The sequence below is a fragment of the Atheta coriaria genome, unplaced genomic scaffold, assembly GCF_025399875.1.
Source record: "Atheta coriaria isolate IRGN ID8LTWV9N9 unplaced genomic scaffold, Caltech_Dcor_3.1 hic_scaffold_1_pilon, whole genome shotgun sequence".
In the NCBI taxonomy this organism is placed as follows: Eukaryota; Metazoa; Arthropoda; class Insecta; order Coleoptera; family Staphylinidae; genus Dalotia; species Dalotia coriaria.
In genome coordinates this window covers 4775941-4800776 of record NW_027045443.1, presented here as the reverse complement: position 1 = coordinate 4800776, position 24836 = coordinate 4775941, and the positions used below count along the sequence as shown (strand labels likewise).

Genomic DNA, 24836 nt, shown 5'->3' with positions numbered 1-24836 from the left:
GCAAAACTGTTGCGAGCGACGCAGGTGCAGGATAAGTCACTTCTGCGCGATGCGCGAAAGACATACCCCCGATGTGATGTGATGGTCGCCCGCGGACGAGAGAAATATTCTCCCCGTGCGCTGCGAGCGTGCGTCGTGGAGAGGTAGTAGTGTAGTAAAGGCGAGCGAAACAGAAGAACGAAAACGACGCGCGCACCATTCCCAGCGCGCCGAACCAGCGCACTCGCGGAGCGACAGCGAAACACCAAGTCGCTTAAGTCGAACGTGCGCCGGAGTCAGTTGTGCGCGAAACGCATGTTCGGGTAGACCATGTCCGCGTAACGCTCCGTTCAATTATCCAGAAATCGTGATAGAACGCAGCGCACACACACCGGACTCCAATTGGAAACACAACCGCATTTCCAATCGCGACATTTTCTTTAACTTCACACAACGATTCGAAGAAGACTATTATATTACAACACGTTTTGTTTTGGGACGATTTCCGCATGTGGGGCAAATGATAACGCATCGCACAACAGTGAACTCGACTCTCGTACTAGTGCAGTGTTACAAGCGAAAAATTGCGTCAATTGTGGATTATCTTTAAGCACACTTTGCGACAGTGGTAAGTCAGTTCAGCGCATCGAATTTGAATATCAATAACGTAAGCGTGACGCACGACTTAAGCAACCTGCTTCTGCGCGCTCGTTAGTGACATAAGTGAGTTTTGGTGGAAAGGTTAAACTTCTTTTTATGTCGGGGCTGTGCGCGCACATTGCGAACGCGGCGAAATTCGAACTTGAACTCGCTGCCAGCCGCCAAGAACGAATTTAAATGCGCGCCGTGCGAAAAGTAAAAACGAGTAGGCTGGCGAAATTTATAAAATGGAAATGAAATTAAGGGAAAGATATATGTGCGCGCGGCCGGGCAGATCAAAAAAAAACCACGCACACGAATAAAACGGAACGAAAAAGAAGCAAAAGAAGCAGGTGCAGCACTCTGCGACTGCTTCTTTGGCTCGGACTTTATAAGACGCGAGCCGGCTGCGTCTCTCGGCCTGGGAGACCTGGGACTTCTTCAGCGCTGACTCGGTGTGCCCGTACAGTTCTTTAACTTTACTGATTGTGGTCGCTTCTTGTTGGATCACATGCATTGCGCGCGCGGCCGCTGCGCTGCTACGCGGGTTTTCCTGCGCACAATTCTAATGCGCTTCGCGTAAACGCAAAGCGCAAGCGCCCGAAGCTATGGGTATTGCGTACTTAAACTTCGCTCTGTTCGCACACGCATTCGCACGTGCACGACTCTTTTTTAATCGCCGCCCTGCGATCGTAAGTCACTCCGCGTGAAAACCTCAGCTCGCGCGAGAGAGTGCCCAGTCGCTGCTGCGCCCGTGGTCATCGCTGGCATGTCGGCCGGCATCTGCCCTAGAGACCCTAAATTATAACCTTTAGTATCAGCGTGTTTTTAGTCCACTTCTAACCTGCGTTATACGTGAAATAGTTAGGTCTAGCCGTTGCTGGTGGCTCTTTAAATTACAAGTTGAGAGGTTGAGACCTGTGCGCGCACCTCGGGCAGCGCTAAGAATCAAATTTACCGAAGAAACGGAAGAATTGAAGAATGAAAACGCGCTTACAGAATGCACTGCTTACTTAATACGTATACACACGCCGAAAACCTAGCATTAAAAGCTCGTTATTTATTCCTTCTTTCTTGGCTGCGCGTGGTTTTCTTTTTAAATTTTATTTCTTAGGGTCTGTTGCTTGTTTTTTTTTTTTTCGTTGTATTTTATTCATGTGGTCATGTCCTGTTCGCTCGTGTTTTATATCGTCTATAAATCTTCGCATTACTTAATGCACATTTTTTCCCTCGGCGGTCGGAAAAATTTAAATGTCGAATAATTAGCGAAGACGGAGCGAAGACGCGCGCGACGGCCTAAATTAAATTCGTTTTGTCCTCTTTGCGGGCGCGCAGCGCTCACGGCTGCCGCGCAAGCCGGCTGGAAACAGGAATTGCCATAACACTCACTCGCGCCGCGTCGCATAAAACAACAACATTGTACAACAAAGCCGAGGCCAGACAAAAAGTTAACGTTAACGTAACGATTGGTGATAGGCGAAGACATTTTTAAGACGGTCGGGTCTCGCTGGGAGCGCGCGTCGTTTGTGGATCGCTTCGTGCGCGAGGCGATGGAGGAGACAAGGTCATATGTAAAACGGGCGCGCGCTTGATATATCGTCATCGTATAATAATTATAAATGCGGTCCCACTGCAGCATTATCGGATACAAATTATCGTCGTTTATTATTATTAGTTTGGGCCGGTTTGCCGGCGCGCCTCGACGCGCGGGCCGGTGTCATCGTTAATTCCACGGGCGCTGTGGTTCGTCGTCCGTTTTTTTCTTCTTCTTCTTTTTCAATTCAATTGCGTCCGGCGCGCGCGTTTTTACCGTGTTCGCGCGCGCTGGATAAGAGATAAGCACGTCGGCCGGACGGTACTGCACGACGAAATAAATTAGGCGCGAAGAGCAACCTGTTATGAGCGCGCCAATTCCGTGAATAGTTTTCGAGTCTCCGAATGACGAATGAAGAACGTCGTCGGTCGTTCTTGGTTCTTCTATGCTTGCGCGCGAGCTGAAGAGATGCTGTGGTTCCCTCCGCGGTCCGGTCCGGCGTATTATGAATACGGCGACGTTTCTTTTTCGGGTCAAACCCACTGGGTTTAACGGTTGATCCCATTTTTTATCACACATATTACACATATTTTTCATCGGCGCGCCGCGCGGCCGCACTCGCCTTCGCTATTCATGCGAAGAAGTCGCGCGGCGCGCACCACACGCTTATATTTTTAATTTAACGTTCATTTATATTCATTTGCGCTCGTTATAAGATTGCCGGGACACTTTAACTAATGGCACGCAAATGCAGCGTTTCGCCAGGCAGGCGCAGCCCGGAGGAAAACCAAGAGAGGTGCGCATAAAATGAACATAAATATAAAAAAAATGCTAAATAAACACACGGATATAAATGCTGTTGGAAAGCGATAAATTTCTGGAAAACGGCAGGCATAAAAACGGACACATGTACAATGAAAAACACGTAAATAAACAAGCAGAAGTATCAGATTTTTGGGTTCACCAACATTCCGAAAACGACAGAAATCATTAGACTCGCCCGGGGTGCGCGCCATTTGATCCCCTCACTGTTTTAACCTGAATGACAGATTTCGGTGCGACCGCCCTCGGCTTCGAGTTTATTTTTTCTCTATGGGTCTAGCCATAATTTCTTTTTCGGATTTCACTCACCCCGCACGCTGAAAATATCGCATTACACGCACATTCTGTAATTGTGAGCGTAAACCGGAATCTGTTCGGTTTTAATTAGCTGCGTGCGGCTGTGGCAGGGCAGGCGATCTTGGTTTTCTCCGAATTTTTCCACATCTAGCCCATAACGAAGCGCCTCGCCTCGGAGTTAAGACAAGAGGTCGCTTGTTTGTCCGTAAAATTACCACCGTAAAGACCGCGCGCGCGGCCGGCGATATCAAGATGCGAGCGATGATTGACCAGAAGAAAAGAACCGTACAGAGAGACGACGGCGAGCGCGGCGCACTCGCAATAAGTTAAGTAATAAGTAAGAACAAAAGCAATTTTCGACTTTAAAGCGTATCAATAAAGTACCGGTGGATTTTCGGAATTCGGTTTACGATTACCGGGAAGCGCACGAAATTAAATTCGACGCTCACATTGCTTTTCCTCTTTCTTTCATCAATTCGCGCGCCGGTTGTAAAAAGCCCGCGTTATTGAATCCCGAAGAGGAATACGATATTCATAAGCGTTTGCCGTGAAAATTAAATGTCCTTATAAGCGTTTCATGCGCCATACTACGCATAATCGCATTGCACGCCGGCGTGCGCCGTTAGAATTTCTTGCAATTAATTAATAATATTGTAATACTTATAAATATTACATCGTGCTCGCCCGCGATGAAGTTCAAGTTCTACGTTTACGTCTACGGACATTTTGCACGTCCGCACTCGCTTCACGTGCTATATATTCCTGCAATTGTTTTTATTGCTCACTAATTAATGGTTTGATGCGCAGGCACAAGTCGCACAAGTTTTGTAATTTTTTTGCTCAAAATTCATTTTGATGAGTTAATTGCACATGACGATAACGCGTTGTTCACATTTTTGATGTCAACCGTTAGTGCGCTCACTTAACTAGCGCTGAATTGCGCGAGCCACTTCATTACAGTCGCTCTGCGAACGAAAGATTCGTCGAAACGCGTTTTTGAGTGCGTCTTCTTCTTGGCATCGCAAATTTCTTCAGGAAATTGTTACGTGAGCATTATACCGCGACCTATTTGCCTCGCAGTGCAGTGCTCGGAATGTGTTTCGAATGATCCGGACGTTTGAGATAAGTCAAATCAACGGGGATAATAAGTAATCATTAACAATTGCGGTTTCGACTCAGATTTGATTTTCATTGCTTTCTATTTCGTCGGAAACTGGATTACGCTAGAACTAGATAAATGCTTAACCACATGGTATATTTTAGACGAATCTATGTCTACTACTCATAATTATAATCGAATTAATCATTCGTGTGGAACAACTCATCAATTTTTCAAATAAAAAAAATTTAGTAGAAACGCATCTTCCAATCGGTTTTCTTACCACACCACATTCGATCAAGTTTGATTTTAATTGTGATTGTCTTCTCATGTTGTGTATGTGTTGTGTTGTGTTGTTGAGAGTGTTTATTCAGTTCAACAGATCGTGCAGTGAAGGCGTATGGTGACGCGTCAGGAAGGAAAACCACCAGTGAAATGTATTATCTGCTCAAATATGGCTGAAAACTAGTGCACGCACGATTGAATCGAATAGTCATTAAAGTCATGCATGTTGTTGTTTAATTCGATGTCATTTCATGCGAACGATGTAAACAGAATGGAATTTGCATGTCACTCGAGCAATTCGCAAACCGCAGCTCGCCGAAATGACTAAATGACTAACCGAGGTAAGTAAATTGAATGTGTTTTGTTGTTTGTTGTCTTGTTTAATATTATCGGCATTCATTTCTGCGGTTACCAGCTGGTGGCAGATTGTATGTAGTTATGTGTGATTCGATAGAAATGTCGTAGATTTAGTGAGTGGTACACCCGGTCACAATTAAATAATCACACGGCGTCTATTCCGCGGAATTGGATTAAGCAGCGCCGAGTTGAATTCGCCGAATAAGGCGCTCTTGAAGTATCGCTTCCCCGACTCGCCATGCGGTACAAATACGTAGTGCTAATCTCGTAATCTACTGCCACAATAAAATGACAATAACACTTTATAGTTTTATCTGTGCGCTCGCTCGCGAGGAGAGAAAAAGAGTAAACTAGGTTTGCTCTTGCGCTGGGAATGGGAAGTCGTAAACGCGAAGTCGGAAAACGCATAAAAGAATAAGAGTTTTTCCCGTTTTCGTCTCCAGCGCGCGCGCGGTCGCCTTTTCAGGCGCAACGACTCGCGCAAATTTGGCAATGCGGGCATAAATCGTCGTTGATATAGATATGGGGCAGTTAAACTTAACGAACTGTTGACAGTTAGCTCTGCGATGTATCGCTATGATTCCATCTCAACCATCGAAAACCGCCTCTTCCCGTATGTTTGGCGCTTTTATTTCTCTTTTGATGACCTTATAGTGCGCTCATTTCAAACTGTAATTATAATCGCGCATGGGAACCGCCGGAAAGCCTCTTTCCAGACGGAAAACTACTTGTTAAACAGATTAAATTAGCGTCGAATTAATCAGCTACCACATTGCACTCCCATGCCAATTGCTTTTTTACTTTAATTTCGTTTATTTTATCGCTGGCGCGATCGCACTCACTTTACCAGACAGTTAGTTTCAACCGCTGTGGATTACAGCATCAAGATAGATGATCTCAAGGCGATATTTTTAGATACAAAAACAAATTGAATTATACATTTTGGGAATTTCGTAACACGAATTTAAATCGACGCGCGCGTTACATCAACAATGGGACGTTTAAGAGAATAAAAATCAAGTTAGACAACAATGCCGGCAAACAATGCGTGTTGTTTAAGAATGCACAAGGCGCGAACGACGCCAAAACGTTTCCCACTTCTCAGGCGGTAATTACGCGTCTCTAGCTATTACTTAAAAGCCACGAAAAAAAATTAAATAACAAATCGAAGATGTAGGTCTTCTTCACGAGTGCTGATGGCTGTGTTACATCAGCAGAAATCCACTCTAGAGTCGTGCAATTCATTTCAGGCAGCGCAATGCAAAAGTCTAGCTAAAGCTAAAGCCAACATTTAGTAACATTTAGTTTTCTCGCCGGCGGTCGTCGCGCTGCGAGCCCGCTCGACGACTCTTTAGGTCTTTAGGTCAATTTGTACGAACGCATCTCTCCGCCGGCGGTGCGGTGTGTGGCATCAGCGCGCATTTGATTTGATTCCGTTCGGCCCCGAGTGGAGTGATCCTATTCACTGCGATTCATCGATTTTTCACCAAGCCGCGCGCTCGCGTTCTCGTTCTCTATATATTTTCTTTTATGCCCCCCGACTGTAACGTAAGCCGATTGATCGCTTCTCCGTATAATTGCTCATCACTTCTATTCAATTCACTTATTCACAGTGCCATGGTGCTCACGGGCGTACACACGCTCATTGTGCGTTTGTGTGCCATTCGTCCGATGATTTTTAATTCGCGCGGTAAATTTGCATTCAGCGAGAGGGAAACGCGCATAATTGGTAATTATACAAGTTATAACTAATCCGAGCAATGCAAACGATCCATGATGTTGTTATTATTCGCTGGCATTTCCTGCAATAAGCGATTCTTAGCGTTCTCTTAACGTCATTATTACGTTCCGCGCGTTTTTCCGCTCAAAATCATTTTTCGCCGCGTTTTATTGTGCGCGACTCGCGCTCGCTTCCTGTTCGCCGAGCAGGTGTAGCTGTATTTTCTGCACTTTTACACACATTATATTATTCCGGCACTCGGCGTGATTATGTAACCCATTCGTATGTAACGCTGCACGTTCAGCCAGCGCGCGGTGGGCTTCTCTCCGCGGCGCACACAACTATGCGATACCTATAAAATCAACATCATCATATTATGTTCGCGACTCGTGTTCGCCGTGCGCTTTCCGCAGCTCCAAATGCGCTGCGGCATACCATATGCTCGCGGATACGCGAAATGATTAATAGGAAATTCGCCATCTTCGCCGTGGGGCATCTCTCGGTGCTTTACCTGCGTCCGGCCCGGCGAATGATAACGCTCCGGTTCGCGCCGCGCGGCGATTACATTGTAACAATCGTCTTATTAATAGACGGTGCACGGTGCACCTAACAGTATTCCCGCTGCCTTCGTTCGTCTCACGCGCCGCGCGATGCGAAATTGGCAATCGCCACTTTTAACGCGTATTTAAGCACGCCATCCGCACGAACATGCATGCATGCCCGGCGCGCTCGCGGATTTTTCGCGAGTCGCAAGTGTCGACCGCGTCGACGATGTGCCCGCGTGAAAGGTGACTTTAACGATTCGCGCCGAATGAAATATGTGCGGAGCGCTAACGAAGCGCGGCGCACCGGCGCGCAGGTCGGCGGACGCCGCCGCGGCTGAAATTTCCGCGTTTTAAGTGTCCATGCACCGCGTAATTACTTAATCATAGATTTAACCACCTTCGGAATGCGCGCATTAGTAACACCGGTGCGCCTCTTCGGCGAAATTACTGCGGCATTTCCCTCTCGATGACCACGCCACCCCAAAAATATTTTTCATCATTTCGCTTTGATTGCCGTGACATTTCGTTACCCAATAAGGATTGAGGATTAAACCTAAACGCCGCATTCGTTCCGAGAATCCCCGAAATTTTCGAGATTGAATTTTGAGGTCCAGACACACGATTAATGTTTTTTTTTTGTTGTCGCAGACATCCGACGCAATTATATTCGGGATATTTCAAGTATAAAAGCGTACTAGACATGACTAATTTGTGATAATTTATATGTCCACCGACAATATGAAGCGAAGACAGGCATGTCGTCATCCGCTCGTTTTCGAGACATTAGTAGGGAATAAGGGAAATTTACGGTCTCGAACGCTCTGCGCGGATGATTATAAATTATAAAAACTTGATTCCTGCGCAGTTCGCCGTAGAGTTGATTGAGCAAAGGGGTTAATTATGTTTATGGGAATATTATGCTGTTAGGTGGGCAGACGATTTAGTTTTCGATTCTCGTTTTTTTTTTTCTTCCTTTTACATTGTGCGATGGATGGCTTCGTGTTTGGACAAATTCCTCCTACCGGCCGCGCGTCGTAAATAAAATGTTTATAATTTATGAGAGTTTCGGACAAAACATGACGTGATGTGATGTTTCGTCGTGTTGTTATTTTATGCGATGTTGTTAATTTTAGTATTTAATTTTCGAATCAAGGACGACGTTTGCAGGCTCGAAAAAAAACCTGTTTTTATGCGATGTTTGCACAAATAACACCGCGGACTGTTGTTTGCTAATTGTACAGATTTGATGAATTTACTAATTGTTCTCGGCCGGCGAATTTTTAACTCGCGGTCATCGCCGTTTTATTATTTTTTTATTTTTTGCTTTTCCGGTTATGATCACCATCTGCTAGTATGGGTTTATCTGAGTTTTTAAGTTGTACACGATATAAACAACCATTCAAGGAATATAAGATTTCATTGAGTGATTCACGTCCTTACTGCGAATTTACACGAATTCTTCGACTCTCTAAGTTCTGCCGTAAAAGTTAAAATTCAGGTTTTACCGGCGAGAGAGGCAGCAGCCAGCCAGCAGCAGCAGCTCTCTGCGACGAAGAAGTTGTGTTGCGGAGCACGCCGCGAATCGGCCCGTCGTCGTCGATTGGACCACTGAACGAATAGTGAATGTGTCGATTTCGTCACGTTTTTCGTTTCATTCCACGAAGCGCTACTATGACGAAGAATTTCAATATTTCCCATCTCGACCCGATTTTTTCTTCAAAATCAAACTCCAACTAAAAGCACAACCGCTAAATTGATATTGAAAAATTCATCTTGTCTTACCTGATAATTACGTGTGCTGGCACGCCCAAAACGGATTGTTTCGGGGGCGTAATGAATGCAAAACCGAATCCATCCGCCGCGAAAGGTCGGGCGCGTTCAGCTCATCAAACAAAACGCATGCGACACGATCACACGAGTCGCGCGCGCGGTGTGTTCATACAGCGATATGACCTATCCAATCCACGCTCGCATCGGAAAATACTTTATATACCGTAGCACGGAGAGCGCTCCGGCGCGTCGGGCCGCGGTAGTCGCAACGTGGTGCGTCTCCAATCGTCTCGATTTAACGGTAACGTCGTCGGTACACAACGATTTTATGTGTTTCGTCAGTGTTTCGTTCGTTTTATTGGCACTAGCGAAACGGTGATGCTGCGGCGGCGACGCCGACAGCCCGTCCTCAGGAATGCAGCGGCTGCGCGCGCGCCGCCTTGTTCTTCACCAGCGCTGTGGCCCATCTTCCATAATTAATTTACAATCAAACGCGTTCGCCTTTTCAGTCGTTAATAAAATCCTCCGCTTAAATGGTGACAAATTTCATTTGCCACAAATGCAGGAAGTAATCTTAAAGCCGAACATGTTACAATTGACACGAGCCTCTTTCATTAACAGTTTAATTAGTTGCCAGCGAGTGCCCGCGCCTAATTACTTCCCTAGCATATTGTTGATTAGAATAATTCCGTGTAAACACTGCAATTCTCTTCTCTGTTGCTTGTTATTCGCGTGCCTGCGGTCGTCCGCTGCATTGTCAGCGTAATTTAATTAATAATGTTATTATTGTTTGCCGTGTGCCGAAGACGTAAACCTTTCACGCTGTACCTACGCTGAGTTTATTTGTTTTCGCGTTCGGCTGCCTTTCATTGTGTCGTCGTGCACGGCGCGCAATTCCCGCGTTTTGTTAAAGGCTGCAGGTAATAAAACACGATAACTGTGTATTGCCACTTTTTAATAATCATTTATCCTTGGCTGTGAAACAGGAATATATTCTGAGTGTAATCGGCCTTTTACTTTGTTGTTAGCGCGCGCGCGCGCAGTGAAAAATGTGAAATTTCTGCCCGCTACGTGATCATAGAAGAGTAACGAGTAACGACCGAATGCGCCGTCATTTGCGCAGTCTGTCGCGTAATTATCGCATTGACGAACGGGAAGGAAGTGTTTAATTGTCGCAATTGTCCGTAATTAACACGAGCGCGCCGAATGCAATTTCGTTGCGGTGTCGCGCATTCCGCGCGCAGCGTTAATTTCCTTAATTTGCTATTTTTACACAGCGCGCAAATTGCGCACGCACGTGTTGATAACACAGTGAGTGTGTGTCGCCCGCGTTTCCCGTGCGAAAGTAAAAATGTCCAGCGTATACACGCGCAGGCGCGCGCGCGTTCCTTTTTCCTTTCTCTTTGACAATTTATCCAATCAATTAGCGTGGCACCGCGCTGCGGCGTTCGTTTATTGTTTATTTTCGCGCTGCAAGCGCGCCGGCGAAAAAAGCGCGCATATTTGCAAATGCACCGTTAGCTAAAGTAGTTTCTTACGGTTTTCCGCGATTTCAGCGAGCGAGCGAGCATGCGCGCGCGCATGCGGCCCAAACTCCACAGCCTGTTCTCGCATGCATTCGAACATCATGTCTACAAATTAGAATCGCGGCGAGCTGCCAGCCGAGCGGCCGCGCCGCACATGCATGTCGCTTGTAATTCAACGTGTATGTAACTAATTTGCAAACGCGAAGGGATTCCGGCTCGCACTACCGGAAAATGCCGCGCCCGCCACGCGAAAACGGAATATTTCTCGGCAATTATAAATGCGCCAACTGTGCGCGTCGCCGCGCAAAAAGCTCCACTTATTTCTTAATACTTCGCTCGGCTTAATTAAGTTAAGCAGATATACATTTAGATTGCTATTTGCTTTAACATGATTAAGGTGGATGTAGATTTATTAAGCAGGGTCGCGAAATTATAACCTGCTTCAACGCGAAATTAAACGATCATTTTAAGATATGAATACCGGGAAGTGTGCGCGCGCACATCATGTGGTCATGTGATTAGCTTCATGCACGCACTTTTACGTCGATTCGCGTTCAAATCCGCGCATTCCGGTAGTGGTTATTGTTGTTTATTTTTGACATTACAGCACGTGTTTGTGTATCGCGGCGTTTTCGTGCATTAGCGCGTTCAAAAGCACATTTAATCGACTTTTATGTAATCGGCATTGTGCGCTGATGATGTAAGTTTCTTCTTCTTTTTTTTTATTTTCGTGCTCGGATACGCAGACGCGCAGGTCTTATGACTTCATTCATCGCAATAAATGCAATTTTACTCTCACTCACTGCTTGTTTTTTTATTCGCCTGCTAAACGTTTCGTTACGTTTTGTTACTCTTCTGATAAATGGATTCAACGAAGTGTCAAAGCATTGTAAATAATAACAATAACGCGAATTGAAACGGCGGGGGAACAATGCGAAGCGCACGAAACGGAAGGAAAATTAGATATGAAAATATTGCTTGCGTGCTTGCGAGCGAAATAAAAGCGAAATAAAACGTTTCTTGAACCGCCAACACGCAGGGAATCGATAAGAACATTCGTTGATTGATCGCGCTCATTACAGATTACATATTAATTAATGCAAAATAGGAAACGACGCGGTGTGATGATAAATCTTTGCGCGCTGCGAAGCTGTTTAGTGTTTACCCAGTTATTCCGAGCGATCGGCAGGCGAGTTCAAACACTAAATGACTTTCTATTAAATTACGCAACGAGTGTGTACATAATATTCATGGCAATGTGCATGTATGCATATCTTTCAGCTGATTATTTGAAGAAAGACGGATACGTTTTGAATATGTAATGCGGAATAAATGGAAAAAGGTGGTACGCCGCGGCGAGCGGGCCGAGGAAAATAAAACGGTTTCGCCTTTTAAGTCGGTGCATTTTCCGCGTCTAAAAGCCTTCGACAATTCCGATTCCAGTTTCGCGTTAGTGCCGCGCTCGTAGTTATTAAAATGATTAAATTTATGTGTGCTTTGCATGGAAATGGTGAGGTCTCTTGCGAGCGTGCGTGGAGAGGATGTGTCGTGGTGCGCCGCAGCTCTATTCCGTAATTAATTAAAAATTAAAATAATTTCATTAAGTTGCAATCGGTTTTATTACCTGATAACGAAGTCGTAACGAGTGGCGATTGGCGGATAGAAATATTTTATCAATGAGAAGCACTTCGATGTCGTTTTTTCAATCAACTATGTTGGGGATTTCGGTGTCGGTGTCGTTTTTGTCGCGCTCTGAATTCCGGTTTCTCGACGCGTTCGCCGTCCGTAAATTCAACTAATGCATGCGAAAATTATGCATTTTTCATCGCGGTTTATTTGTCGATCTACTCGTCTCACGGCGTGCATGTCGCGCGGCGCAAAAAAGCTGGTTATTCGCCATCGCGCGAGCGCTCGCGCAAAAAAGCGTGTACGCGAAGGAAAAGTTTGAATGAAGATTATTACGAGTATTATACGTATTACGCGTGCATATACTTGCGCGACTTCATACATTTATGTATAAACTATTAGCCGGGCTCTTGAGTCGCGCTCTCCTCCAACCCGCAAGCGGCATTAAAGTGAAGAATTGCGTGTGCTGTCGCTGCTGGCTGCGTGCGAAGTGCGTGTGTGTGTTGGCGACTGAAGGATGAGACTACCACCATTCGCAACATGCATTTAATGATAATGATGATGAAAAACGCGAGCGGAAAAAGTCGTCGGTCGGTGTGAGTATCACTCGCAATTGCATCGTGTAATTAGTATTACCAACAAGTTATTGAGAACACTCGAGACGCATCACGTCGCATGCAAAATCGGAAAATGTTGCGAACAACAATATGTTGGATTTTTAATGAGTGCGCCGCCGCTGCCGCCGCCGCGAGAAAACAAACATTTACGGTGAAAAATTTGAAATTCAAATCCGCGCGATCGCCGCGATAATCGCATTAATAATATTATAATCATGAGAAACTCGCAATTACGCGAGTTACGCACTTGTCTTGTTGCGTCTCGTCAGCGCAGCGTATAGACGGTTTCGTTTTCTTTCGCGTGAGATTGAATTTTCCCCGGCGAAGGTGAATAAGTGAATAAACGCATACGTTTCGTCGCGCCGATAAGAAGCCCGGTGGAAGACAAGCAGATGAGGAAGAAGATCGGACGAAAATGGCAAACGTTTGTCCGATAAGTTTATATGTCGTAGTTTCTAAGTGTGTGAAAACTAGTCCGGATAATTGCCCCCGTCGACTTCCTCTCTCGCAGGCGGCGCGCGCGCTCCTCTGCGCAGATATTTAAATATCGTGCATGGGTATCATTATTATCATCATCAAGTTTACATTTTTAATGTTCGCTCTCGTTGCGCGTATCGCGGGGCACTTAATATTTATGCGATTTTCCGCGGCACGTACCCGCGGACGACTTAATATAAGCCATTAGCCAATCAGGGCCCAGCACAGTGGACTAATAAAGTACTTTTTCTACTTCGATCTTTAAAATGTCAATTTTTTCGCGATTTTTAGACAAAAAATGTTGTTTTTTAATCACGGACAGTCGCGGCTATGACTAAAGTACTACACCATGGGCAAATGCGCAGGCGCAAGCTCCACCCCGTGACTAAAGCCCGTGACTAAAGTATTTTTGTCACGGTCTTAGGCATCCGCACTACGTTTTGTTTTCAAAACGGTGAAAAAACTGTCGTGGGAGTAAAATAAACGTGTTTTTTTTTTGTTTTTTTTTTTTGTGCCAAAAACTTTTCTTTACTCCACTTGATACTTAATATACTATTAATTGTTTCAGGGATGTGCGACTAACTGCTGCCCCCGAAGAAACACCGCCGTCAGCATGTTCGACAACCTGATCACGCGCATAACGTCGCCGGCGGCGCGCCGCCGCCACACCTATCACTGTCCGGAGGTGCATTCGGACCCGGAGGACAATGACGAGTGCCTGCCGGCGAGCGCGACCAGCGCGACGAGGAAACCGCGTCTCCTGGAGCGCCGCCGCAAGGGCCGGCGGGTGCCCGAGCCCGGACTCCGACAGGCGCGCAGTCTTGGCCGACTGGACGGTCTCAAAGAGGTGAGTGCAGTTGATATTTTTTTTTTTGCTTTTCTGGATTACTTCGGAATCACTTGTCGCACGAGCGGAACAAAGCGCATTGTTCGCGGCTCGGCGTCGAGGAGGTCATACTGTTTAAAATGTTTACAATTTTTCACAATTAGACGCGTGCGTAAATCGCGGCTCGGACATAATCGGAGGAAAAAGTCGCCGCCGTCGAGCATGCGATGCTCGCGCGGACGCTAGAAGCCGCTAGATATGGCGTGCCGAGCATGCCGGCGTGCGAATATCGTGCGCCTCGCGTATGGAAACGACCCTCGGAGAAGCCTTGAAATGTGCGCTCGAAACGACGAATCTAAAGTCCCAACGCGAACGCATCTGCACTTTGCACACGCGAAAGAATGCTACGAATATTCGAAACAAAAAAAAGCGGAAAAATCAATTTTTTTCTTTATATATTTAACGGTACACCTGCGCATGCGCATGGCTCAACAAACATCATAAGCATGTAAAATTTAATCGTGTTATTTTTGAGTGGATGTAATTGAATATGTATTTGAATGGGAGATTAAATCGTGCACATGAAACTTGCGGAGCGTTTAACGCCTTATAGAATGCAGCGCGGCGCGCCAAATAAACGTCGAATGGCAAATAACAAATAACTCTCTAAGTGCGCATTATACATTATATCAGACTCTCGGCGCACTTATATGGATCACATTTATGTCGAATGCATTTTATTAAGCCGCATTGTGGCGTTGCACGGCATTGTACGCGCGCGAAATGAGGACTCGGACGAGAGGAATTTGTAAATTGATACCGCCGCCATTCGATCGAGTGCCGTAAATGAGTAACACAATAAGCAAATGAGGTCACAACTGGGATCATTAAGGTTGAAATCGGCGCGCGGCCGCCCCGGAGTCCAGCCCTGCAGCCTGCGCGCGTTATATTTTATTATTTATAAACACCTATATCAAATCCATTCGCGCACTCACACCGGCGCACGCGCGCGCGGATGACATGCGTATAATGTAATTTATAATATGACCGCGCCTAGTTAATAATAAATCGTACGAGTTTCGAGTTCGCACATTTTTCGAGCGGACGGACGGCTCGACACAGCGCGCACGTCGAGCGCGGATTGTTCGGGCAAAACGAAAGCGCTCTGTCGCTGCACCGACAACGCAATTCTATATATTATCGCGCGGGAATTAACAACAATATGATATATGCATTGAATGCTGCGCGCACGTTCGCGCCGGAATAGATTTATCACACAGTGCTGCGCGGGTCAGCGCCGATCTCGCGGAAAATATTCGAAACGCGTTTCCACGCGTCGATGATTAGCGAATCGAATATGAAACAATGCGCGTAATTATCATTTCACTCTGGACATTTTCGGCACGCGGGGATAACGGTCCCGCTCGCGCCTGCAGATATATATTTTAAACAAGAACCAGCGAAAAAACAAGTTGATATTATATATATATAGGTAGGTACATTCCGCGGCGCGGAAATTTGCATAGTTTTATTGCTCGAAATTCGCGCGCGTCGCGGCTGGAAAGGTTGAGATAACAGTTCTATTATGAATAGAATGCGCATCCACGATTGTTCGCCGCGCCGAGGAGTCGGAACAGGAACAGGGAGGACGTCAGCGTCAGCGAACTCCGCTGCACGCCGCGAACAAAGCGTGCAGCGCGGCGTAATTCTATTGTATGACAATGAGGCTGGGTAATAATCCCCAATAACTACGCGAATAATTTCCGAACCGCAACACGCGCGGCCGCAACGAGAGCGCGCACGAATACGACGTGGAATATGATTCGGAATTAAATAAATGCGATTAGAATGAGAATTTCAATTACGCCGGGGCAATGGAAGGAGAGAATCCGCATAATGCGACCAATAACCTTTCTTTTCGCATGATTTTCACCCGGTGAGCGAAAAATTATTTAATTTTAAATATTTTCTTTACTTTAAACACGGACGACCAAGGCCGTGACTAAAGTACTTTAGTCACTTGTGTTAGTCACGGGGTGGAGCTTGCGCCTGCGCATTTGCTAACGATGCAGTACTTTAGTCACAGCCGTGACTGTTTGTGTTTAAAAAAAACACTTTTTGTGTATCAAATCTAGGAAAAACGGGCATTTTAAAGGTGGAAGTAGAAAAAGTACTTTATTAGTCCAGTGTGCACAGCCCTGATTGGCTAATGGCTTATATTAATCACGGACGACCAAGGCCGTGACTAAAGTACTTTTGTCACTGGCGTTAGTCACGGGGTGGAGTTTGCGCAGGCGCATTTACCTACAGTGCAGTACTTTAGCCACGACTATGAATCTCAAGATATTAAATCGAATTTTCGATTCTTGCGATTTTAATTCGCTCGATGTTAAAATGCATCCGAAGTAATTTATCATGTGAACGCAGAAAATGTCAAAGATTTCTTTCAGGCGCTCTCGCCGGTGGACGCAATTAATTATTATCATTTACAAGTCGCGATGCGCAAGAAACGTAGCTAATCAAGCATTCATTACGAGCACTTATCCTAGATTTCCTAGCGCCGAACGAGCTGCGAGCTAAATAGGCGCGCTCGCCGCGGACATCAATGAGTAATAGTAAATTAAATGGAATTAAGAAATCAAAATTATAGACGCATAAAGAGAGCGGCCGCGCGCACTGTGCGCCTACTCGTCGTTTGTCTCGTCCGCGGCGCAAACACACAGCTTAATGGACACGCTTTTCGTTTGATTGCGTTAGTTAGTATTTCATTGCTTCATTGCGTTACACGCGACTTTTCTGCGGCGCGGTGAGAGCGCGCACCGAAGGGACGCAGAACGCTCCCAAGCGTCCGAGCACGCCGCAGCTCTGATTTGCATACAATCATGCATTTATAATATTAGAGATAAACTTTCGGGCCGCTTTGCGCTTTCCGTACGCGTCGTGCATACCAGGCTTAGAACAAAGCAGTATGACGCGCGTTGAACGCAAAAACGAAAAATATATTTCTCAATTTGTCTCATGCCACTGAGTTTCGGTGTCAATACATCATGTTTTTTTGCTAATCATTGAGAAAAATTTAAATTGCACACAGAAACTCTATAAATTTTAAAAATTTTTATGGGAGCATTGATTTTCATGGAGAAAGCTGAGCAGCAAATGCGCATGCGCAAGCTCCACCCCGTGACTAAAGTACTTTAATCACTGCAAGTATAAATAAATTTTGTTATATTTAGATTTTTTACGGCAAACTCATGATTTACGCTAACTGCGAACAAAATTCAATATTTAATTATGTGTTTTTAAGTTTTTTTTTTAAATAATTTCCGACGAGAATTTGTACCCCTACCATACAATATACAATACACAGAAAAAAAGAGTCAAGCGTGCGCGTGTCTAATGACGTGCTGGTAATGACTGTATTTTTACGTAAATACGTGCCAAAACAGCAACCTGTTGAAAAATAACGAGAATCGACTAGACGAGACCCGCCCGCTGGTCCGCTCGGCGGAAATGGCCACAAATAAAAGCCGGCAACGTCCGCCCGAAAGATAACAGCAAATATTTGTGCACTTTTTATACTCGCTCATCTTCGATGTCACGTCACCATTCGGAATCCCTCGAATTGTATTATGCTCGTTTACGACAGTGCAATTCCGTTTCTAATATTTATAACGCAACAACTGGACTGACTCCCACGATGGCACGGCAAGAAGCTACTGCGCACCGTACGTGATGAACCCATTCTCGACCAGACGCCTCGCTTGCTGTCCGGCCGATGGGCCAGGGTGGGTCAAACGTGGAATAATGACAAATAGATAAACATAAGCGCAGGCACAGACAATAAATGCATAATATGGTTAAGAAAGGTAGAACCGGCCTGTGTTGCGTGCGAAGAAGAAAAGAAACTGCACAGGTTGTGCTGGAAAGAGACGCGGCGATGATTGTCATGTCAATTTGAGTGAAAATTTGTCAAATCACATTTTGGCTTCGTGCGCCTGCAGTCATCGAAAGGTCGTCTTGTCGCGCGGGACTCGTGCACGCGAAGAGTTTTAATTTTAACCTGTAAACTTGTGTGTTTTGTGCAAAAATGCGTGATTTGTGGGTAAGCAGTGCTTGTTTGTTCATTCATTCGAAATTAATCCAGTTGGCAGTCATGCATGAAGCGCTGAATTCTGGATCAAAAACTGACATCCGAACATCGTCATTATTCAATTGCGCAATGCTCGAAATTAAAAACGTATTAGTGCACGTTCGCTGCGACAAAAAGCTCAGCGGGTTTATACGTTTCCAATTCGATCTCGATTCGACACTCCGGTTTTAATTACGAACGAAATTCATCATGTGTGTTGCGCTTCACAAAAAAAAGGTCATAATATGTTTGTCATGTAGAACGGAAACTTTAATAAGCACCTAACTAACCAAGCGTGTACCCGACATTTTCGTATGCGCACTCGCATGCTCGAGTGTGTATTTAATTCCGACTAATTTCAACTTTGTTGCGCGCGAAACCACATACTCGCTGTTGCTGTTGTTGTTGTTGTTGGTATGGGCGAATGTGTGTTTATTATTGTTGTGTCTATGTGTGAGGGAACACAACCGGTGGCAGTGTAATAGCTGTGAGAAAAACGTATGTGTTTCCCAGGGTGTGACGAGCGAACGACGATCGGTGGTATGTAGCTGCAGTTGGAAAGCAAGCACTTATTGTAATAACTACATTTTCAAGAGGACTTTTAGACGAATTTTACGCGGATGGGAAATTTTTCTGCACGCGGCGACACACAACAATCGCTGTTGCCGGTTTGAAATTTTAGCGCGTTTGTGAACGGCGGATTATAATTTCGATTCTGTTTTGTTGGCGTCGGTGAAAAGAAAAGTTGACGATCCTTATATCCGTTTCCAGCGCGTTGTATTTTTCACGCTGTAAATGTATGCACAGAGATAGATGGAAGCGATGAACTTAATGTTTGCGTTCGCGTCCATCATCCGCGCGCACACATGTGAAATCACGACACGCGAGCATCCGACCGACCGGAAGTTGTGTAACCCTGCTGATAGAAATTCGTCCATTCGCATTGTGTCGCACGCGCAAAAGAATCAAAAATCGTTTAGTCGCGCTCGGCGGCCGGAATTGCTGGAAACGCGGAAAACGCGCCGATTCATGCGCGACCGGTCGTGCGCTGATTAATATTTTCAAAAGGTACGCGCCAGCGAGAAAAACGCACTTCCCCATTTGCCATGCCGGCAGTGAAAATCACTCATTTCGAAGTTTATCTCTCGCACGCCGCGCGCAAGAAGAATCGAGTAAGTGCAAAAGGGTTAAATACGTGCCAAGAACTCGAACGCGCTTATTAAAGAGAAAGGTTTTAATGACTTCCAGTTCTCTATCCGACATCTTTACAACTTTATTCACATGGTGTTCGAGAAATGTGCGCGGCGCGTGCGTGCGGATGCCTCCCAAACGTTTTTAATTCCGCGCGCGATTTGTGCGCAAGTTATGCATCTTTTTGCGAATGCCTGCGCCTGGCATTTACATCTAATTCGAAATTCTATTCTTGTCGGGCTGGAGAGTTGACCGCGGCGCTGTGCAGCGCTAAAATTACGCGCATCCGAATACAAGTGCACAATGGTAATACGCTGACATGACATGCGCACGTCTCTATTTAGAGAAAGAGCTGAATTTAATAGTTGCATGTTTGCAAGAAGTCCGAGCTGTAAGGATTTGCATGTCATGTCGGCAAACAACTCCGGCGTAGGGTCAAATGAACATGCGCGCTGCTCAAAACGGCCTAAATTTCTACTCACAACCGACATGTTTGTGTATGGTTGACATTGTTGACTTTAGAAAATAACCAATTGGCTATTTGTGCGTACCGATCTATACTTAGCATACGCAATGCGATGTTGATTTATTCCACACAATCGTTTTCCTTTTTTTTTTTTCGCCTCTCGTGAATGTTGCAGGCGTGAATGCGTTGTGTATGGTTGGCAACAAATCGAAAAATAGTGCAAACACAGATTTGATTTCTTATCGACAAGTGCAATAACGCAGCGCGTTTTACGCGCATGTTTACGAAAATTGGAAATCATGAAAACTCTATTCGACGAATTGCACTCCGCCAATAAAACCGAACAACGAGAGAGTTGGCCATTGCAATATGTACCTGAAAATTTCACTTCTTGTTTTGTTCGACCGTTCATAGCTCATTAAAATTATTAGCTACTTATGCTGTGCGCGATGATTGCCGCAGTGTTAACGACATGGAAACACTGCTGATGAGAAAATATTCTCAAAAGTCACTCGCGACGCCTGATAACGTGTGATAATAATAAGTGGAGTGAATTCGGCTGCTGCTGCATTCTTGAGATCCTCGAATGTGTTATTTATTTACGTTTTAATTTAAAAGATGAGCCAGCGCTGACTGGCTGGGGCGATAAGGAGTCCTAAAAACGTTGACCCCGAAAGAATGAAATGCACATCCGAACGCCGCTGCACGCCCGGCATGAGAAATCGAGATGAGATAAAGGCGCATGTCTTCGAAAAGAAAACATAAATTTAATCAAGCGACGCGTCGTCGAAAAGTAAGTGACGAAATGGAGGCGATGATAAAGGAATTTCTGGAACACCACACGCCGGCTAAATTAAAGGGAAGAAAATGCTAATAACGCATTATCAGATTACTTTCGATCGCGCGTTGTGGTACGGCCCGCGAGCTGTCCGCATTTTTTCGCACACGTCCACGTTATCTGATTCCATAGGCTGTGCGGAGAAAAAGACACCTAGAACGAATTAAAATGATGGGTTAAGAAACAATGAAAATATGTAAAGGAGGCGCGGAAAACGTTTTGGCTCTGGGCACGCTCGCCATAACTGTAATCGGCAAGGTCATCGCGGACGCCCGTCGCGAATGCCATTTAACTCGTTTGTGCATTTCGGGTTTTCGCATCACCTATATTATATGCTGGGAAGCAGCGGCCGAAGGGACACGCGCGCGCGCGCTCGCCAGATGGATCCCCGAAATGCGAGGCCCAATAAAGTACCTCCTACCCAGGCTACAGGCTACAGGCAGGTCGTGGCAAAAATGCGCGCACGTTTCGCACAAAGGCGCGCACAGACCCAAAACCTGATATTTCCGTCGGGGTTTACCTGAAGCGAGCGCGCCGGGGCCGCGCGATCGCGATTAAGATCCGGCGTTTCGCGAAATTTAAGGCCAAAGGTCGTCGCCGTCATCGTCGTCATCGTCGCCGTGGCATTGCATTCCTCGCGTGTGCTGCCAGTGCGTCCTCTTGTTTATGTGGCTCCTTTATCGCCGGAATGGTGCCATATTAATTCGGATTTGTGGAGGAACACGACGGCGGGTCCTGGTGATGGTCGGCGATGTGGAATCCTAATAAGTTCGCCATGCGTGCGCGGCGCACAACCACCCGGCGACGACCGCGCCGAGATGAAATACGAAACAAAACGCGGCTGCAATCGAAAAAGGTCGTTAAACTTCATCAACCAACATATCAACAAGCTGTGCGCGCAGCTCCTTATATTCTTATACATATGCGTACGCGGTGCTGCTCCTCCTTGCGTCTCGTCGCGCGTTCTTCTTTGGTTTCTTCCTCGCCTTCTGCGGTTTAAGTGCTTTGCTTTTGCTTTGCATTAGCTATATTCGCCGTATAAGTGTACAATAGACGCGGTGGCTGCGGGAACACGCAACGCGGCCGGACAAGAGGAAAAACATGAAAATGTAAGCACACATCAGCGGAATACGAAGAAGTAGCCGCGGAGACAGACGCGATGCGCGCCCGGCGACGACGGGAGAGGGCAGGCGCGCGCGCACACTGCACACGCTGGCACGCAGGCTTTTGCGTACCTTTAACGGAACGACGACGTCGCAGCGACGCGCTCCTGCCGTCCTGCGGCCGCTTCTAATCAGCGCGTTTCGCATCCCGCCGCGAAGCGGATCATCCGCGCGCCGGCAGCCCGTGTGTGTTGTGCACCGTGCACACTCGCCCGAAGAACTCGCGAAGTGTTGAGCGCGAGTACGTTGAGCCGTGCGCGCTCTGGAATGCGAGCAATCGAGTTGCGCGCGCGCGCGCGCACCCAACGCTCTCGCGGTACTTATGACCCACAATTTCCATCTCAACTTTAAACCGCCGATTCGACCGCATCCAGCGCATTGCCGTCGCAATTAGCCAACGACAAAGCGCCGAAATTGCGCAAGTGCGATCCGAATCCGCGAAATGAATCGAAATGAAGTAATAAAACGCGTTGTTTGCGCGCTGGCATTTCGCGAGAGATGAATTAGGAAAGACACGAAATGTCTGCGCGTTGCTGCTGCTGATAAACAAGCAGAAACGGCAAAAATTCGCGAATGCATGCGAATGCGCCGCGCGGCAATCTAATGTAACCCATTTGTGAAACGATGCATAGACACTTATATTCTCCACGCGCGCGCGCCTTCGAAACTTATATTTGTTGTTATAATCAATTGCAATTCGCGAAATGCGACTGCATGCAATGGACCAGCACTTTTCCTAGCCGCGAACTAAATAATTTGCATCGCGTTTAGAAATCTACGTGAATTTGTGATTTATTGCCCGAAGTTCTCAAACGTTAATTGCGTCGGTATCCGATTTGTTTCCAAAACTAAAAAAAAAAAAATCAACGCTATTTAATTATCCAAGAAAAATGTTAACAGATTAATGAGATATGTTTATGCATATTCGATGAGGTTTTTAAGTGGCCGCAGAGTGTTCCAAACGCCCAAAACGAACGCGGATTTAATTCTTACAGCGGTGTTGTATTACTGACTGCCTCGGCCGTATGATATGCAAATAAGTATGAAATTAATACGCGTGCGCGAATAGGCGTGTAGCATTTTATTTAGCGCCCGCAAACATTTATTTACGCCTGTCGCTAGTGATGCGTAGTTGATGATCGCGATTCATTTACATCGATGATATAATTATAACAAGAGCGCGCGAAGGTGTCGATCGCTTTGCCGGGGCGTCAACGAGTCGGAAAGACGTCGTCGCGCAACCGCAATTATTCCCGCGAGCTTTTCTTTGCCGTGGCGAATTCGCACAATGCGCACGTGCGCGCGATTATTTGAATGTGCAGCGTCGATTTAATGTCGCATATCGAATTATTACGAGGCGTGAACGCGGCGGCGGCCAGAGATTTTCGTCTATATACACACACACGGCGGGCCCGGCGACAATCGTGGGTGGAGATCGACGTTGTGGCACGCGGTAAAAGCTCGCCGTGCGGCGCGCGGCCGTAATAAGCAGGACACGCGTCGCCGGAGTCACCTTCATTCGTGTTTACCTTAACCTTAGATTAGGCACGGCTGCGTTTCATTTCGTTCACGAATCGGCCACGACCAGCATACGAGGTGGTGCCGGAATTCCACGCGCCGACACAAAACCAACTCGAGGGGATCGGAATTTCCGTGACTGAAAGGAATTCATTTTCTTGATGAACCCGCACAGCGAAGGAGATAATGGCCGGGGCACCGTGCTGGAATTTACATCCACTTTCTTTCCATCCAACACCATGTGGATGTGTTTGCTTTGCATGTCAGTTACTTGCTTTATTATTGTGTTATATTCTCGAAAACCTCCGATTCCGACGACGCGTTTCTTTCGCGCCGCGTGCCCGCCCGACAAAGAGACACATACAATAGAAAGTAAAATTGTAAGCGATAAGTACGAAATGTGGAACGGTCGTCGCCTTCTTCGTCCGCTGTCCCGATCCGCGCGCGCGCATTGTCTTTTTATTTTAATTTGTATTTCACTTCACTTCGGGCCTAATCTCGAGATTAATCTCCATATTAAAATTGCTTCTCGCGCGCCTGTAATTCACTGTTGCATTTATCGGCGCGGTTAATTCTATTGTTAAAAGTGCGTTTTCATTTTCTGTCGGTGGCCCCGTCGTGCGGCAGGACATGCACGAAAGCATGTGACACTGAAATATCCTTCATTATTTAATTTATTTGTTTTTGAGGCGAAAATAACGAACGAACAGAATCAATTCACACGTCCTTGAAATATGTCTTCATTGGAACGTTTAACATTTAATTTATGTATTTCTATGTTTGCGGCAGATCCAGGTATGATTGATGAACAGATTTTTTTTTTATAAATTGACTTACGTATGCGTACATTTACATTCTCTTTGAATCTTAAGGCCACGCGCCTTGGAACTTGGAAGGGAAAAAACGTTTAATTGTGTTTAGGTAATTTTAAATTTAATTGACGTGAATATCGTGTAATTTATGAGTAATTATCTGTCGGATCTATTGTTACCGCTAATGTTATGCGCGCAGACATATTCTACGCTTCTGTTATCATTATTTCGGCTGTTTTGTTATCAAAATTTATTTACGCATTATTATTTAACGACCTGAAGTACAATCACATACACACACACACACACAATGGGGGTGTTTATATAACATGCCAGTGTTTAATAACAATCAGAGAATAAAATTCTGCGCGCTGTGTGCGCGAACAAGAAAATAATAATATTTACCAAGTCGGTACTAGGTTTGAGCATGTGTAAATGTAATTAGCAACGTGTGGTGTTTTTTTTTATTGCGTTATATCATCATATGAATGTCCGCCCATTAAATACGACTTAAAATCGTAATAAATCAATCCGAATGCGCGCCCGTAAAAATCGAGGTGAAAAAAGAAGGCAGTGATATCGATATGATAATAGACATCG

General features: G+C 45.8%; 1 protein-coding gene and 1 long non-coding RNA gene across 4 annotated transcripts in view; one reads left to right on the top strand and one right to left on the bottom strand.

Moving 5' to 3' along the window:
- The first annotated feature begins 219 nt into the window (after positions 1–219).
- LOC135792315 (rho GTPase-activating protein 20-like) overlaps positions 220–24836 on the top strand; it is a 34798-nt gene continuing 10181 nt past the window's right edge. The window contains exons 1-3 of one of the 3 annotated variants that reach the window (XM_065302942.1): positions 220–607; positions 4745–4996; positions 13862–14140. In XM_065302942.1, coding sequence (XP_065159014.1) covers positions 13907–14140 — 234 coding nt within the window. In that variant the 5' untranslated portion in view covers positions 220–607; positions 4745–4996; positions 13862–13906. Of the gene's footprint in view, positions 608–4744; positions 4997–13861; positions 14141–18191; positions 18222–24836 lie in introns of those variants that run through there. The other 2 variants (XM_065302935.1, XM_065302950.1) reach the window with 2 other exon arrangements.
- On the bottom strand, positions 8676–9337 carry LOC135792413 (uncharacterized). The gene is made up of 2 exons (XR_010548309.1): positions 9060–9337; positions 8676–9010 (listed from the first exon to the last, which is right to left on the bottom strand). It is a non-coding gene; the product is annotated as an uncharacterized lncRNA (long non-coding RNA).